This window comes from Typopeltis vanoorti, chromosome 1 (genome assembly GCF_054136105.1).
Source record: "Typopeltis vanoorti isolate ZY-2024b chromosome 1, IOZ_Tvanoo_1.0, whole genome shotgun sequence".
In the NCBI taxonomy this organism is placed as follows: Eukaryota; Metazoa; Arthropoda; class Arachnida; order Uropygi; family Thelyphonidae; genus Typopeltis; species Typopeltis vanoorti.
In genome coordinates, this window is record NC_143549.1 from 189,774,691 (window position 1) to 189,794,119 (window position 19,429).

Below are 19,429 nucleotides of genomic sequence, written 5' to 3' on the forward strand. Positions count from 1 at the left end.
TTTCGTAACAGATCATTGTCATATCAAATAAACCGTGCTTAGTTATTACAACGTCCACTAGTTGCACTATTCTCGCAACATGTCAGTATTGTCAATTGATAAGACAATTTTATGATCAATAACTCATATCGATTTCTTGGCAATTACATGTTTTATGTTTAAGAATGGGAATGTTAACCACAAATTACGGGACAATTCTGCGTCCGGAAGAGTTTTATCGGGACGCCAGGACACAAACTCGTAATAAGGGACAATCCTGTAAAATACGAGACGTATACGAACCCTACTGTGCACACCACTCATGAGTGGTTGTACTGTAATTGTTCGGAAACTCTGTCACCTCAACTCGTAGTAAAGATTGCCTCAGTCCTGAAGATACTTCAGGTGCAAACTTTGTTTGCTTACACTTGGATAAAGGATTAAACTAAATTTATTAGTCTAACCAAGTGGAAAATAAACTTCCAACATCTTTCTCTAAATCCAGAGTAATTTAATAATAAGGTGGTACACTTTTTGGCAACTCATATAAGTAAATATGACCTCTCCATTGCTTCGGCCTTAGTATCACTACTTCTAGGTCTGGCTCCCACTGATGAGACCTCAATAAAGGTCGAAACCGGTCTGGGTAGTGGCCCTTCCCTTAATGCATTATACATGTCTGCAAGGAGATGTGCTTTGCATTATGGGAGATACTGAGACTGGAGTGATGAGAGCTTGGTCCAACTTTACTACGAGTTGCCTCAGACCTGAAGATACTTCAGGCGCAAACTTTGTTTGCTTACACTTGGATAAAGGATTAAACTAAATTTATTATAAAAAATCCCTTTTGTACATATTTTTCTTTTTAATTCATGATTTACATTTTTCTGATCAAATGAAAAGAAGATATCTGTAAAACATAATCAAGATAATGCTATCAACAATAGTGTAGTTAATAAATAATATTTGATTTATTGGACCATGATTTTGATAAACATTTATACATAATCGTCGACTAGTTTCGTCTAAAAACTAGTCGACGATTATGTATAAATGTTTATCAAAACCATGGTCCAATAAATCCAATATTATATATTAATTTCAGTGAAAAAAGACCAAATAATAACTATCATTATGAATAGTGTAGTTAATTGTTAATAATAATTCTAGTTATATAATCATAATGATGATGGGTCATTCTGTTTCTATCTCTACTCTATCTCTATGTCTCCTCATTAAAAATCTCTCCTACCACTTAAGGCAAGCTTGAAGGCCTCAAGATGGCAGCCCCATCACCAAGCTAGACTGCAGATGGCCAGTAACCCTCTCAGTCAAAATTTTAACCCACTAAAAAGACTCATGAAGATAGTAAACGGACAGACTTTTTTGTTAACGAACCGGCTTGGAATAAGGATTTGAGAAGAAAATTACCGAAAACAAAAAAAAAAAGTAGAAATACACCTATTGGATTATTGCCACCTGGAATGTGAGAAGTATCCACCACAAAATCATAGAACTGGACCAAGCACTAGAAGAAAGAAATGTAAAAATAGCAGTAATTACAGAATCTAAAAAAAAAAAAAAAAAGCAGAGAGGAACAGACGAAACTGAAAATTATATCTATATATACAGTGGGGTAAAAAGCAGAAGAGAGAGCTAAATCTGGTATAATTAATGATCTTTCTACATAAATCTCTTAGAAACAATATAATCTATTACAACTTTTGAAGCGATAGAATAATAGAAATGAGAATTAAAATAGACAGAGGCTATATGACAGTAATTGGAACTTATGCACCTGAAGAAGGAAAAGAGGAGGACTCAGAAAACTTCTACATCCAACTGCAGAAGATATTAAATAAGACCAATCCTAAGGATCACATTTTGGTAATAGGAGATCTCAATGCAAGAATTGGCAATAAACCATATAAACCAAACATAGAACCTATCGGAGCACTTAACTGTAATAGAAATGGAAATAGATTAAGAGATTTTACTATAAGCAATAACCTTAAAATAATAAACACCTTCTTCAAACATAAAGACATCCACAAATACACCTGGGAAGCAAGAGACACAAGAAGCATTATTGATTACATAATCAGCAATATCAAAATGTCAGAAATGATAATAGATGCAAGAGTATACAGAGGATCTGAAATAGAATCAGATCATTACCTTTTAATTGGAAAAGTAAAATGGGAACCAAGATGGAAAACAACAAAAAAGCATAAGGAAAATAAAAATTTTGAATCCTTCAAAGTTAGACTTTTGGACGACAGTAGTATTAAAGACTTGTACCAAAAAAGAATAAAGAACTGGATGACAAGTATAAAACAAAATCAGAACATAGAAGAAGAATGGTCAAGCCTAAAAACCATAATGACAAAAGCTGCAAAAGAAAGTTTAGGAACAAAGAAAAAGTGGAAAATAAAAAGAGGCCTTACGGACTGGGATGATGAAATTAAATGCATTATTGAAGAGAAGAAAAAAGCATATAAAAACTGGCTCAACCTAAAAACAGTAGAATCAAAAATCGAATACAGCAGAAAAAAAGCAATAGCAAAAGCAGCATGCAGAAGAATAAACAGAAACAGATGGAACAATTTTGTAACAAAATTAGAGAGAGACTGTATGCTCAAAAGACCTAATGCATATAAAATCCTCAAAGATCTAAGCAATGAAACTAGAGAAAAAGCAGATATTAATACCATTAAAATAGAAACATGGCAAAATTACTACCAAGATCTATGGTATGATGAAAACATTCAAAACAGAAAACTACCCTTTGTAAACATCTCTGATAACTTGGAAAACATCACTCTAGAAGAATTAACAGAAGCATTAACCCAAAGCAAAACAGGAAAGGCTCCAGGAGAAGACAATATAAACTTGGAACTTATCAAATATGCAGGACTTGAATTCTCACTCAGGTTACTTAACTTTTATAATATGATCTGGAAAGAAGGAAAATGCCCACAAAATTGGACCAAAGCAATAGTTATTCCCATATACAAAAAAGGACACAAATCTGATTGTAACAATTATCATGGAATCAGCTTACTTAGTACCTGTTATAAAGTATATGCAAAAATCTTAGCATATAAACTTAAACGTATAGTAGACCCAAAATTAATAGAAAAACAAAATGGATTCAGAAAAGGCAGGTCTTGCATAAACTCTGCATTTACGTTAAAATTATTAATTGAAAAACACAGAGAAATGAACGTAGAAACACACATAGCTTTTATAGATTACACCAAAGCATTTGATAAAATTATCAGAGAAAAACTATGGGAAATCCTAGAAGTATATGAAATACCAAACCAACTCTTTAGAGCCTTATATAATATATATCCAGATAATAAAATATCTGTGAAGTACAATAATTCAACATCAAGCTGGAAACCAATAAATCAAGGAGTACGTCAGGGTTGCCCTCTCTCACCAATTTTATTTAATATATACATAGATAAAATCATAAAAGAATGGAAGATAACTAATGAAGGAGGATTCAAGATAAACCGTAACACCAGATTAGCTACTCTTCTTTTTGCTGATGACCAAATAATCCTTGGAAATAATGAAGATGAACTACAAAATCATTATGGAGTTTAAATAATCTGATAAAAACATATGGTATGGAAATATCAACCAGCAAAACAAAAGTCATGGCCTTCAAAAGTGCTAATCCAATAAGAAGCAAAATAGTAATAAACAACAAAATAATAGAGCAAGTAAATACATTCAAATATTTAGGTTGCACAATGTCATATGAAAATGAAGCTGATATAGAACCAAAGATATCAAACTTTTTAAAAGTAACAGGCATTATAAATAAAATTTTTAAACCCAATTATGTACAAAAACACAGACGAATAAGAATCTACAATACAGTAGCTAAACCAACCTTACTTTATGGCAGTGAGATATGGACAACAAAAAAAGCAGATGAGAGAAGAATTGAATCATCATCATCATCAAATTCCTGCCATGTACCCTCAAGGGGTGTACAGGATATGACAGTACTACATGAAAAAATTACATCATTACTAACTTCCTATCTACAATTTTCCTCCAAATCAGTCTGTTACTTGTCAAGACTCCAACATTATCAGATCTTATATTTCTATCGTCTAAGGCACTTTGTACCGTATCAATCCACCTATATCTTGGTCTTCCTCTGGGTCGTTTTCCTGCCAACCTGGCAGAAAACACTTGTTTTGCTAATCTTTCCTCTCCCATTCTATTTAAGTGACCATACCATCTGAGATTAGCTCTGCTAACGCATTCCGGGATGCTGACAATGTCAAGTTCTTTCCTAATATCCTCATTTTTAATATGATATTGCCATTGATGCCATCTGTTCACGCCTCTAATCTTTCTTAGGACTCTCATATCTGCGGTCTCTAGTCTTTGGTCAAGTGTTTTACTTCTGACCCAGCTCTCAGATCCATAAGTTAAAATTGGTTTGAACACTGTCTTGTATACAGCTAATTTAGTGTTCCGACTAATTTCTCTCTTATTCCATACGAATTTATTCAGTTGACTTCCTACCATACCAGCTTTGCTGATTCGGTTGTCTATTTCTATATTTAATTTACCATCTTCAGTAAGAATCGTGCCTAAGTAGCTGAAATGTTTCACTTGTTCAGCAGGTTCTCCATTCACAACACAGTTGACATTTTCAATGATTCTGCCTATTTTCATTGTCTTTGTCTTTTTATTGCTGACCTTCATACCATATCTATTACAACAGCTATTCAATTTAGTCAGAGAATCTTGCAGACTTGTAGCGGATTTATTTAGAAGTATAACATCATCCGCATAAAGCAAAGAGCTGACATTAACATCTCCAATTTTGATATCAGGTTTAATACTACATTCCTTCATAATGTGATCCATATAGATAATGAATAACAGAGGGGATAATGTACATCCTTGTCTCACACCAGATTTAATATTAAACCATCTTCCTGTACTTCCTTCAATTCTAACTGCTGACTCACAACTCAAATAAAGACTAAGTATTGCTTGATATAATGCCCCATTGACACCATATAACTGCAGCGTATTGAATAGCTTCTCTCTTGGCACCTTGTCATATGCCTTTTCCAAATCGACAAAACTTAAATACAGATCTTTGTTATATTCCCATGCTTTCTCGACTATTTGTCGTAAAGTGAAGATCTGATCCTGACAGCCTCTATTTGGCCTGAATCCAGCTTGTTCTTCACCAAGCTTTTCTTCCACAATTCTTCTCAACCGTTTCTCAAGTATACTTGCATAGATCTTGCCAGGAACACTCAGTAGGGAAATACCTCTGTAATTCTCACATTCAGTTTTATTTCCCTTTTTATATATGGGTACTATGAGAGCTCTACTCCAATCATTGGGAATTCGTCCCTCTGTCCAGGCTTTCTGAACTATGCAGTGCAGCCACTGTAAGACTCTTATACCACCATACTTCAGCATTTCTGGTCGAATATCATCTACTCCTGCTGCCTTTCCACATTTCAAGCCTTTGATGGCTTTTTCTACTTCAAGTATGGATATGTATTCCTGACTGCATGCCTGGTCAGCGTTTTTTATCACTGTGCTGTCATCACTGCTTGTTTCATTTAGCAGTTTTTCAAAGTAATTACTCCATACTTCAAGGATATCTTTTTCTCCTGTTTTCATTTCACCTTTATCATCTCTAATTCCTTTTACAGCACTCTTTCCTCCATTCCTAAGCTTCTTCAACAACCTCCAGAATATTATGCCACCTTCTTGATATTTATTTTCTATATTCTTGCCAAAGTCCTCCCATGACTTTTGTTTAGCAAGTTTTACACACTGTTTAGCTTTCTTACATTTGTCTCTGTAAGAGTGAAAGCTGACTTATTTGCCAGGAACTTTTGATATGCTTTCTTCTTTTCCTTCACTGCCTCTTTAACTTCCTGTGTCCACCAGGGAGTTCTGATTTTTTTATCCTTGCACACAACCTCACCACAAGCCTCTCTGGCAGAATCAATCAATGTTTCCTTCAGAGTTTGCCACTGAATCTCCAAGGTTTGATTCGCAGCGAAATCAGAAAAAAACTTGGAATTACAACCTCCATAAATGAAACAGTTATTTGCTATAGAGAAAAATGGAAAGAACACATACTAAGAATGAATAGAAGCAGAATACCCAAACAAATTCTAAATTACCACCCAAAAGGTACTCGATGCAGTGGAAGACCCTTAAAAAGATGGAATTGAGTCCGGAACAGGCCACTTGGCCTATAAGCCTGGAAAGGAAGAAGAAGATGATGAGACTTTCTTACTTTTTATGCGGATTTTTGCACAACTCTATTTTAGAATGTAGTGCTGATAATGACTAGTCCATGTGCTGAACAGAAATTCAGCAGTTTACCTTTGTTATTAGCTTTGGTCTTTTCACCAAATTTTTTCCAACATATTTCTGTATGTCTGGTATTCATTTCATACTCTGCTGTTTAGAACTCTAACAAAGACTAACTTTTTTTTTTTTTTTTTTTTTTGTGAGCTGCATTTTCTCTAATGACCAAGAATTTCTTAGTTTCTTTTTTTTTCCTTAATAAAACCTTCTGTGTGGCTATAGGCACAAATAATTGCATTGTCCAATTCCCTGTTTGATGTTTACCTTCATCACTATTTGAAATAGCCTTCCATTCAAGAAAATGAACTTGGTGCTTAGTGTTGAATACTATAGGTACTCCTTCCTTTCCTTAAACATTGTTTGCATGAATACAACATTTTGTAGTTATTATTTAGAAGAATCTCACCTTCTTTTAATCTCCTTTATTTCAGTAACACCAATTATGTGATGTGATAATACTCTATTTATTCTGACAATTCCATTTCTTTTCCATTCATATGTTGATTGTAGCTTGAATTTTGCCGAGTTCGAATGCTGACTATAAATTTATCCCATTAGCTGACTTTTTGCTGTTTAGTTTGGTTTTCCAATGAAAACAGTGATATCCTTATGTTAAAGATGCCAGGCTATTTTAAACCTGGTTTTACTCCATTTCCCAAGTAAGCAAACAGACAAATAAATCAAGTTTGCGCCTGCATGTATTGCAAGTCTAGGTGACCCGTAAAGTAGTATAAGTCTAGGCAACTCGTGGTAAAGGTCGAATAAGCTCTGATTACTATTCTTAATATTTACCCTTAATGCAAAGCCCATCTCCTTGAGGAGATGTATGATGCTATGCATTAAAGGCAATAAGGTAGTGGCCCCTTGCCTTTAATGCATAGCATCATGCATCTCCCATACATCTCCTCAAGGAGATGGGCTTTGCATTAAGGGTAAATATTAAGAATAGTGATCAGAGCTTATTCGACCTTTACCACGAGTTACCTAGACTTGTACTACTTTACGGGTCACCTAGACTTGCAATATATGCTAGGACTTATTTATAAGTCCTAGCATGTATTACAAGGACTTACTTGCAATACAAAACTTGACTTAGTTGTCTGTTTGCTTACTTGGGAAATGGAGTAAAACCAGGTTTAAAATAGCTTGGCATCTTTAACATATATTATACCCAAGGTAAAAAAACTTTCTACATCTATCTCTCATCCTGAGATTTTAAATTTAATAAGATCAAAGCACCTTATGGTAACTTGTTTTGGTAAAATACTTGTAAGCTCTGTGTTACTTAACCTTGGTATTTCTTAGCCTGGCTCCCACTAATGAGACCTCAATAAAGGTTGAAACCAGTCCGGGTAGTGGCCCCTTGCCTTTAATGCATAGCATCATACAACCCCTCAAGGAGATGGGATTTGCATTAAGGGTAAATATTAAGAATAGTGATCAGAACTTATTTGACCTTTACCATGAGTTGCCTAGACTTGTACTACTTTACAGGTCACCTAGACATGCAATACATGCAGGCACAAACTTGACTTATTTGTCTGTTTGCTTACTTGGGAAATGGAGTAAAACCAGGTTTAAAATAGCTTGGCATCTTTAACATATATTATACCCAAGATAAAAAACTTTCTAGTGAGAACCTTGTTTAACCAGACAACATCTTACCCGGCAGGACATTTCATCATGTTATACCATCATTATTTTTTGTTTTAAACCAGTACAGAATACAGTTTAGTCCACTAAATACTCAATTTCCAGCCAGTTCTTGGTCATTCAAATCTTGTAGATACTCATTGATAGGGTGCACCCTGAGAAAGTGAGGTTTGGAAATTAGGTTACACACTATAGTCTCTTCTTTATATTCCTTAGAAGGCTATTGGAAGTTTCCTTCCAGTTATCTAGCTCTGACTCTTAAGCAGTTTATTTGGTAGTATAATGGCCTCTGAATAAAGTAAAGAGCTGAGATATTAAACTCAGTGGGCTATTGTGTATATCATTTTACAGTAAATTGTAAGACTGTGAATATCTTTGTCTTCAGTTTTGGTTACTTTTATGATCTCTGATTTCTTTTATTGTATTTCCATTTCTAAGTTTTGTAAATAGTCTCCACAACTTTTTTCTTCTGTCTTCTTATTTATCTCTGCAATTTTCCGTCTTCTCTTTGCTTTTGTTTAGCCACTTTAACTTAGCTTTCTTAATTTTTTTTTCTCTATATTCTCTAAATGCACATGTTGTCTTACTTGTTGGAAATATTCATTATTATTTTACCTTTTGAAGGATTGCTTCTTTAACTTCTTGAGTTCACCACGAAACTGACTTTTCTTTCCTTATAAACAATATCACCACATCCTTTCCTACCTGAATCACTCAGTGTTTTCTTCATAATGTGCAATTTGTCTCTGACATTTAATTCTTATATTCAATCTTTTTTTTTTTTTGTCACTTCTTATTTGTTAATATTTGTATATTTGAGTCTGCACTTCACCCCCTGTAAGGTGCTCAGCTTGATTCTTTACAGAAAATGTTCATATATATATATATATATATATATATGTTACCGCTAAAGCTCGAAAGCCGTTAATGTGCACATTACCTAGCTAATCTGCAGATTAACTGATTTGCTCCGTTAACGTGCGGAATCAAGAGTTTTCTGCATTTTACCTAGGTAATGTGCACATAAACGGCTTCCATATCGTTAAAGTTCAAAAGTTTGTTTCTCTCATTTCCTTTCCCTACTCCTTCCCCCCTCTCCCTCCACTTTTAGTTTGGTTTTTTAATAAGTAAACATAATTTTATCATATGTTTTTTTTCTTAATTGTAATAATATTTAAAACCATTTGATTCCTTGTATTATATTAATTGATTGATGATTGATTCTATCAACTAATTTGTTGATTGTTTGATTGTATTAACTTGATTCTTTAGATATCAAAAAATAAATAAATAACATTATCTTAATTTAAACATACAGAAACGTTGCTGTTGTTCCAGCAAAGATCTTATTTTCACTTTAACGAGTACCTAGTAGGTAATGTGCAGATTACCTAGGTAATTTGAGAAATGAAACAATTTTCCGCACATTAACGGATCACCGTAGTTAATCTCACAATACCTAGATAATCTGCAGAATAACTGATTTCTGCACTTTAGCGGTAACATATATATATATATACACACTCACAAGCTAAAAGGTTATAATCACGTAGCTTCTTTCTTGCCAACCATACTGCACAGTTAGGTTGGCAAGAAAGTTTGAAACAGGCTGGTAGTGGCAATGTTCTATATACAGGGATTGTTTGTATGGGCATTTACTAAGTCCTCAAATCTCCATTAAATACACCTTGATTGCTAATTCTTTCCTGCAGACCAGCTATTGCCTTATCACTTTCATCAAGACATCTCCCCCCCCCCACCCCATGTCACATGACTCGTATTGCAATTATGCAAGTATAGTTCTAAGAGCATATCCAAGCATACCAAGCTGCCTTATTCTCCTCATTTGAATCTCATCAGACATTTGTGGGATCATTTGGAATGCGGCACTTACTGGTTGCTGGCCTCTTGGACATTATTCTGCCTAGTAGGTGTCCAGAATACCTCAGGACGCCTTCTATGGTTTATTAGAATCAGTGCCAAGATGGGTGCAAGACTCAGATAGGGGGGTTATAATGTTTTGGCTCATGAGTGTGAAATTAGTTTTTATTCTGCTTTTCTCAAGTTGTGTTTGTTCTCTCCATGTGAATTTATTTATATCTTTATGTGAAAACATGGTGTTAATAATGACAAGCCCATGGCCTGACAAAAATCCAGCAGGAATTTATCAATGTCATCTTTGCTCTTTTCTCAAATTTTTTCAGAATGTTTCTGTATATCTTATATTCATTTTCTACTCTTCTGCCCTAAATTCCCCTACTTCTTCACTACTAGAATTTTTTTATAGTACTGCAGGCACAAATATTCTCATTGTTCAATATCCTATTTTGAAATTTGCTGACATTACTCTATTTGATCTCTGTTGTCTGAATATAAAATCTTATAGTTGTTATTTAGAATATCTCAATTTTAGTTTTCTTTGTTTCTAGTGTCACCTCTTTTTCATTGAAGCTTTTACATTGATAATACCTATCTTCACTTAGTGAGCTTGAGGTTGTTTTTGTTGTTGTTTTTTCACTAGCATCCTTAGTTTCCTTAATAAGAATTGTGAGGAGACTAGTTTAACGTTTAATCATATATTTTAAGTGACTCACACAAAATTTATTTTCTGAATAAAAGAAATTAGCAATACTTGAAAAAATCTGAGCAAATAATTTGTTTAATTTGTTGTATTTTATATATAAATGTATAAATTTAAAGGCTAGCAATAGTTGTTATTTCAGTGACAAATCCAATTCCTCCCCCTACACACACACACACACACACACCTACATACATACCCACTCACAGCATTAGTGAATATTCTATCTTCTTCACCCACCGTACGCATGATATAGCAATGTTAAATGATCCTGATAGAAATCCATATCTACTAGCAGAACAATTAATAAATTAGTTATCAGGAAAGTTATGATGTCATGTATTAGCTTGCTTTTTTTACAAAAAAAAAAAAAAAAAAAAAATCAAATCTATCTCGTCATGTTCCCAGAACAAAATCATTTTTTATAGCTATTTGCTTGTATAATTGAAACCAGCTTTATATTTAATATTGACATATTCACTATAATACCCTACAGAGTGCCACAAATTCTTCATGGAATCTCTGGCAGTCAAGAAAGAACCACTGTTCATACATACCAGGTACTCCCATATATTATACCTCATTTGAATACTGACGACATTAATTTTCAACTGATTTTTACAATAGCACAATAACGTTAGCTCCCCATCCTTTTATGTTATATCAACCACGTATACACTTGCACACACACACACGAGTTCACACAACATTTATAACAACACTTTTATGTTTGTGAGTAAGTAGTAAGGAGAGAAAAGGAAGAACCTGTTAATATATTTCTGAAATATTTGGAAGTTGTCTTCAAAAAAATAGCAAGGAGAGATGTTCCAAAGAAAGGTGGACTAAATGAAAGAAATGAGTGAGAAGTTGGTTGCTAATCTTGAAGCTGAACTTCTTGTGCTTTGTTATATGCTTAGTAGAAAGTGGAAGAATTATAAAGCAGAAATAGAACATCTTTTGGAGAGCAGTAGAGTAAGTATTTAAGAGAGGACTATTAAACAATTTCCCTTTTCTGGATAGCATTATGCATTTATAGAAAGGTTTTGAATGCCCACCCCACCCCACATATGAGAACAGTATTATAAGGTTTGGGAAATGTGGTATTTATATAATGTTAGGGGTTATGTAGATGAGTTGTATCTTGAACAAAAAAAAAGGACACTACGTGTTTTGGAGGCTGAACAGGTTGTGTTTGTACATGGAAAGGCTGGAGATGTAAGTCAGCCCCAAAACAAGAAACTGATCCTGACTGGAGATCTGAGTATTGTCAATAAGCTTTCTTACGAGAATAATGTGGTACCTTGGTTTTGTGGCATTCAAATACACTATCTTGTTCTTTATTGAAAAATGACAGTGAGATCAAGGTATACAATATTGGTTATGAAAGATCTTCCAACTGATCAAGAAAAATACCAATGGAGTATACTGACATTACTCCAAAACTATGGATAGGATAATAATGTTAGTGAAAGAAGATCAATAATAGTTAGGAGGAAGAACAAGGGGGAATCATAACACTGTGAAAATCTGACGAGTGGAAACTGTCCACTATGTTACATGGTTAATGACCACAGAGAAAACTGGGACAGATAGCAGACCATGAGATAATAACTGAGTAAGTATGATTCTATGCCTGATCCAATCAAATACTCTGGGAATATTAAGAGCAATCATGTAAGTTTTTCCAAAGGTAGGTAATACTATCTCGGAGAGCAGCTGTGTAGTAAGAGTGGTAGAATCTGTTTTAACACTGACTAATTCACTGGTCTCCATTATTATTGAAAGAAATTAGGTGATGGCAATGGGATGATAGTTTAATAATTGACTTATTTCTTTTTGAAATTGGCTGAATATGCTGTAAGATGTTGAATGAGTATGAAAGATAGTAAATACGGCATATTATAAAATGAGTGTTAATTCTGGAGCACCAGTTTTGAGCACTACTGCTGGGGACACAGTCAGGATTAGTTCACACTATTCAGAATTCTTCTTGTGTTTTGCTGATGAAAGATCAGAGGAGGCATACACTGAGCTGTTCTTGGTCAAGTAGGAAGAGAAGACAAAGAATAATGCTAGCCCTGTCTTTTGGTAATATGATAGTGTCATCAGGATGTGTGTGTGTGCGCGAGAGAGAGAGAGAGAGAGAGAGAGAGAGAGAGAGAGAGAGGTGGAAAGATGGAAGGGCAGAAACTGCCCAGTAGTATTTGCAAAGTACTAGATAGCTCATCTGCCATTTTAGAATGTGGCAAGTTGTCTATGCATGGCCCTTTCAAAATTTGAATTTGTTGATTGTCTTTTCACATCTGGAATGACCATAAGCTGAAGCTGGGATTTTGGTCTCTCAAGACACTTGTGATTTGTCAGATTTTTTTTTTTTTTTTTTTTAAAGGAGTGCCTTGGTACACTAGTTTGAAAATCAAGGCTTTAGTATTGATTCAGTTTTGTGTGGATTGAGCAGGTGTTTGGATTGGCAGAACAGAAACAATAATCAGACACTGAAATAAAAACTAGAAATCATAAGTCATTCATTTGTAGTTCCATGTGACACAAGGCTGAACTTTGTTCCATTGAAAAATCTGCCATTAATTGAAACTACAAGAATCTGATTTAATCTTGTATTCCATTTATCACCAGATTTGATCATGCTCTAGAGCAAGGTTTCCTAAACTTTTTTTTTCCATGGCCCAGTTATTTAATACTTCATCTTCATGACCCACTAAAATTTTTATGGCCAATAGGTAAAATAAAACAGATTTGAATGTTCATAGAGTTACTTTAGCACGAACAAAGAGAAGACTGTGAAATGGCGATGTGGACAGAGTGCGTTTTTCATCTCTATTAATTAAATTATTTATTCATTAGTCCTTGTGAATTTATTCATTAGTCCTGATTAAATGCTATTTACTTGTATTTTAGAGTTTCGTGAAAAAAAGAAAACCCAAAAAACGAAACACCTAGGTTTTCGAGAGTTTTTTTAGGCTACCCGGTGCCGGGTTGTGACCCACCATTTGGGAAACTCTGCTATAGAGCATAAGGATGGAAGTCCTCTCTTCTCACAACCACACTAATATAAGTTACTCTTCCTATATGCTTCCTCTACTGTATCTCTGTAACCTCTTTTTATATTTCCAGACCTATAACCTATCTCATTCACTCTTCTTTCTACATCTGGTTTAGTGCTTTGGCTTGCTATTCTGAGTTAATAGCTATTGCTAACTTTAAAATAATATATGTTTGAAGCATTTTGACGCATCTAAGTCTCTTCCACCCATATTAAATAACTTAACATGTGCATTTATTCAGACCTTCTCTTGCAGTTTAAAGCTACTATCAGTTAGCTTGTCAAATGGTCACCGTCAGTTTAAAGCTGTACAACAATCAGAATCTCTTTCTGAACAAGTAATGCAACAAATTCAAGAATTGACAGTATCTAGCAGTACAACTTCTACACATGTGCAATTACAAGAGAGCACTTCAAATAGTAAGTGATATTTCTATTTATTGTAAACTGATGTTTTTGGCAGTTGTAATGATTCCTTTTCATTTTGTGCTGAAGTGCATTTTCAACAAAATATATTTCATAGTAAGATTTTTTGTTGAGGGATTATGCAGAAATAAAATGTGATGTGAAAATAAATCAAACTTAAATGTTTGATTTAGTAGGTCTAGTTAGAGAAGAAAAAGACAGGTAAAATATTTCCCTGTTGGTGATTCTTACCCTACATATTAGAGACTAGTATGACTTAAAAATAAGTACCATGTTTGACCTCTCATTTAGGATTCACAGTTTATCTTACTTTATCCTGCTGAAGGTACTAATATTAGTGCTATAGGTTTCTAGTGTCTCAGATGAGGAGATTATGATTATTATTATATTAAAAAAAAAAAATTCTACTAAGCTTGACTAAAAATTATTTTCTTGTTTTGTCCTTATTTACCCAAGGCTAAGCAAACTAAAATTTGTGCAAAATAATTTCACAGTATACTTGAAGCACAGTTGACTTTGCCAAGTTGCTCTGCATCCCATGTGTACAACACACTCTATTCTTGAGCAAGTGTGGTGCCATGCATCAAAATTGCACTACCTAGGCAGGTTTCATTTTTATTTGTGCTCTCATCATTGGTGGATAGATTCATGGGGACACTGACAGCTATCTTGATGTCAGAAGGTTTTATATATACACACACACACACACACACACAGTAGCAAAATGCTTTGTCATGCACCATATTATTATGATACTTGGAATTAAAGTAGTTGTAGCAAATTTTTTACTGGATTGAAAATGTATTATACTTAACGAAAATTATTTTCTTAGTTTTTATTCGTATTTTACATTATTAAAAGTTTGAAAGGGAAATATCTTTGCAAGTAGACTACATGCAAAGTGTATACAAATCTGAGAAGGAAATTCACTTTGCATTGAGGGATATAAAGAACTTAATATGATGTCAACTGCCCTGTATACAAGTAGCCTAGTTGTGAAGATATTTCATGTACAAACAAAGTTAGTACATGAAATATCAAGGATGTAAAGAATAATATCTTTTCTCATCAAGATTAATATATTTTCCAACTGTTTAAAAAAATTCTACTGTATCTTTTCATTAAGAAATACACAACTTACACAAAAAATTACACCTTTGCTAACCACTTACATGACTAGTATTCCATTACTAACTATACTGCAAAACTTCCAGGTGTGACCTTTTGTTTTTTTCTGTCCATTTATTTATTGGAAAATTTCTCTTTCATATACTCTGCAAAACCCCTTTAATAATTCACAAGTTTCTATGATCCTCTTTTCTACCTGTTATCTAAACATTGTAATCCATAAACCTTCATCTGTTCTCATGGGGAGGAGCACTTCACAAACCAGTCACCATTTTGGTCACTAACCTCTGAATCATCTTCACCCCCCCCCCCCCCCCAAGAAACATAGGTTTCTCTGCATAAAAGTCCAGATATGGTCTTATCGAAACCATATGAGAATGGGTGATAACTTCTTTATCCCTGCTTCTTATTTGGTTTCTTAACATACACGTAATCCTTTGAGATATTTTAGATCTTTTACACCCCACACTTTTGCAATACATCTCCTGAATTTCATATTTACGAATTTAGGGACAGAAAACACATGTGTGAAATGATTATTTTACTTATTATTAATAAAATAACAATTGCCATTTCAACCCCTGTATTGAGGTCATCATCATCAGAAAGATACATATGTATATGAAAACAAGCTACATGTTCTTGCACTCTACAAATGTAAATTGAATCTATGCTGTTAATTGATCTTTTACTTAGCCTGACCTCTAGTGATAAAAAAAAACTGCAATAAACTCTGCTAAAGTCCTCCCATACTAAGATTTGGACTTGCACAGTTCAGGTTGCTATACTAAGATTTTCTTCAGGACTTGTACAGTTCAGGTTGCTATTGAATGAAAAAAAAACCACTTCACCAAGTCTTCTTGTAGTATTGAGATTTTTCTTTGGCTTGTTCTGGTTGCTATAATGGTTGCAAATCAGTCCTCCACATTCTTGGAATGTTTAGACCGTCATTGTTGCTCAGGTTAGGATTGTGTTTGAGCATTTCACATGCTTCTTTAAATTTCCTCTCGAACCAGGTTTTGGTGCGGTGCATTGACTTGGTACCTTTCCAATCAATTCTGTGATATGTCTGGAGTGTGGTCTGAAGGGTTGTTTTTTTCAAAAATGGAGGTATTTAATGTGTCGTTTGTGTTCGTCCTTCCTAATTGGGATGGTTCGCCCTGTTTTCCCTATGTATGGTAGGTTACATGTGCATTGTATTTTGTAAACCCCCTGGATGGACTAGGTGTGGAAGAGGATCTTTGGAAGAAATTAGTAGGTGTCTTAATTTTGTCGGGGTTTGAAGGTGGTTTTGATGTTATATTTGTGTAATGTTCTGTCTATATTTTCCAAAATGCCTCTAACATAAGGTATGGCAATGGCATTCTTGAAATCTTTTTTGTTTTTAGTGGTGTCTCTGTTGAGGATCTTGTGAATAGTTGTTTTTACTGTATCCATTTTTTATAAATGTTGATGGTTGATCTCGTATTTTTGGTTTAGAGCTTGCTCATTTGAACAAATCATTTGAGTTCTGTGTTTAAGGGTGCTTATGACACCTAGGTTTTGTGTTGAGTGGTGGTAAGAATTTTTGTGCATGTGTAGGTTTCTGGTAGACTGAGAAGAAGAGACAGCCTGAGGGAAGACGTGTGAGAAGTGTGCCTAGGAAAGGAAGAGAGTTATTTTTTTCAATTTCAATGGTGAATTGGATACTTTTGTGTTGTTTGTTCAGTTGGTTAAGGAATGTATTTAGTGTACTTTGCGGCTGTGGCGCCCAAATGGCGAAAATATCATCGACGTATCTGGGCCAAATTTTTTGCTTTAGGCATGCTGACTGTAGAGCTTGTTGCTCAAAGTCTTCCATAGAAAAGTTAGCTATTGGGGGGGGGGGGGGTGAGCCCATGGCTGTACCCTCTTTTTGAAGGTAAAAATTGTTTTGCCACATGAAATATCCGGAGCGGAGTATGTGGGCAAAGACGGCCATGATATCATGTGGAAATATGTTTTGTAGGAGCATAATAGTCTACTGCAAACCTACACACACAGGTCAGTTCATTTACAAAAATTCTTACCACCTAACACAAAAACTAATTGTCATAAGCACCCTTAAACACAGAGCTTAAACTATTTGTTCAAATGAGCAAACTCTAAACCAAAAATGCGAGATCAGCCATCAACATTTATAAAAAATGGATACACTAAAAAAAAACTATTCACAAGATTCTCCACAGAGACACCACTAAAAACAAAAAAGATTCAAGAATGCCATTGCCATACCTTATGTTAGAGGCATTTCGGAAAAAATAGACAGAACACTACACAAATACATCAAACCACCTTCAAATCCCCGACAAAATTAAGACACCTACTCGTTTCTTCCAAAGATCCTCTTCCACACCTAGTTCATCCAGCGGTTTACAAAATACAATGCACATGTAACCTACCATACATAGGGGAAACAGGGCGAACCATCCCAATTAGGAAGGACGAACACAAACGACACATTAAATACCTCCATTTTTGAAAACATCGGCCCTTCAGACCACACACACTCCAGACATACCACAGAATTGATTGGAAAGGTACCAAGTCACTGCACCGCACCAAAACCTGGTTCGAGAGGAAATTTAAAGAAGCATGTGAAATGCTCAAACACAATCCTAACCTGAACAAAAATGGCAGTCTAAATATTCCAAGAATGTGGAGGACTGATTTGCAACCATTATAGCAACCAGAACAAGCCAAAGAAAATTCTCAATACTACAAGAAGACTTGGTGAAGTGGTTTTTTTTTCATTCAATAGCAACCTGAACTGTACAAGTCCAGAAGAAAATCTTAGTATAGCAACCTGTACCGTGCAAGTCCAAATCTTAGTACGGGAGGACTTTAGCAGAGTTTATTGCAGTTTTTTTTTACCACTAGAGATCAGGCTAAGTAAAAGATCAATTAACAGCGTAGATTCAATTTACCTTTGTAGAGTGCAAGAACATGTAGCTTGTTTTCATATACATATGTATCTTTCTGATGATGACCTCAATACAGGGGTTGAAATGTCAATTGTTATTTTATTAATAATAAGTAAAATAATCATTTTAACACGTGTGTTTTGTGTCCCTAAATTCGTAAATATGAATGCTGATCACAGTGTAACCTTAAAAGAAAGAATCTTCTGAATTGCAACTCTTTGTCCACCATTACCCCTAAATATCCATAGCCTCGGCAGTTTCTGGTGCAATTCTATCTATGCAATACACAAACTATAGTTATTTATTTATTTATTATTATTTTTTTATCCCAAAGCACAATTTTACACTTTGACACTTTGAATTTGCAGCCATTATCTTTTTGTCCAAACTGCCACTTTATTTAGATATCCTGCAAGATCTTTATGTCACTTTTATTAACTACTGCTCTCCCAGTTTGACATCATTGGCAAACAACTGTCTTACTTACTACCAAATCATTCCCAATATCACCGATGTTCAAACTGAGCTGCAGCAGTTCCATGATGTCTGTGGTACATTGCTAGTCACCTGTCTTCTCTTTCATTAAATCCCACCAATATATTATGCATACTGGCCACCGAATTAGAAACTTTTATTTAATACCTTGTTTGACCTCTTTCCAAATTACAGTACATGAGGTTTAGCATAGATTCCACAAGGTGTTGCATTGCATTTATGTCTACAACATCCATCCATCTTTCAGCGGCTCTGAAAGGCACTTAGGTGCCCACGGCCTTCCAAGTATCCTTGGATTTCCTAACTGTAATACGAGGATAAGGCGATTACCCTCTATGCCTCTAAGTATTCTTGTCTGTAAAGTGCATGTGTTCTACTGGCCGTTTGTCTGTTTTGAGGGACGAAAAACCCGAGTTTCCATGAGAAAAATCCTCTACCTCCGTATGAGACCGACTAACTCACCTTTTGTCGAAAGAGACCAGATAAAGGTTCCTCATATCACTGAAAGGAATCAAACCCAAGTCTTTCTAACCAAAGAGCTTTGTCTATACTGACTGAGCTATGGAGGCTCTAATTTCATAGTTGGGGTTACATACTCTGATAAGAGATGTTCACTGGGCATCTGCCACATCCACCTGTCCACCTGCTCATTAGAGGGTGTAGTGTGATTTGTCACTTCATAACACAGCTTTCCAAACTTCCATGTCCCACTGTATATGTTCTTTGCACCACTGAAGATGACACTATATATTAGTTCAGGTATGTGGAGCTTGCATATTG

General features: G+C 34.8%; 1 protein-coding gene across 2 annotated transcripts in view; it reads left to right on the forward strand.

Moving 5' to 3' along the window:
* LOC150110719 (uncharacterized) overlaps positions 1-19,429 on the forward strand; it is a 487,651-nt gene that overhangs the window by 242,033 nt on the left and 226,189 nt on the right. For both annotated transcript variants that reach the window (XM_090400398.1, XM_090400407.1), the window contains exon 15: positions 13,915-14,078. In XM_090400398.1, coding sequence (XP_090256524.1) covers positions 13,915-14,078 — 164 coding nt within the window. The remainder of the gene's footprint in view (positions 1-13,914; positions 14,079-19,429) is intronic.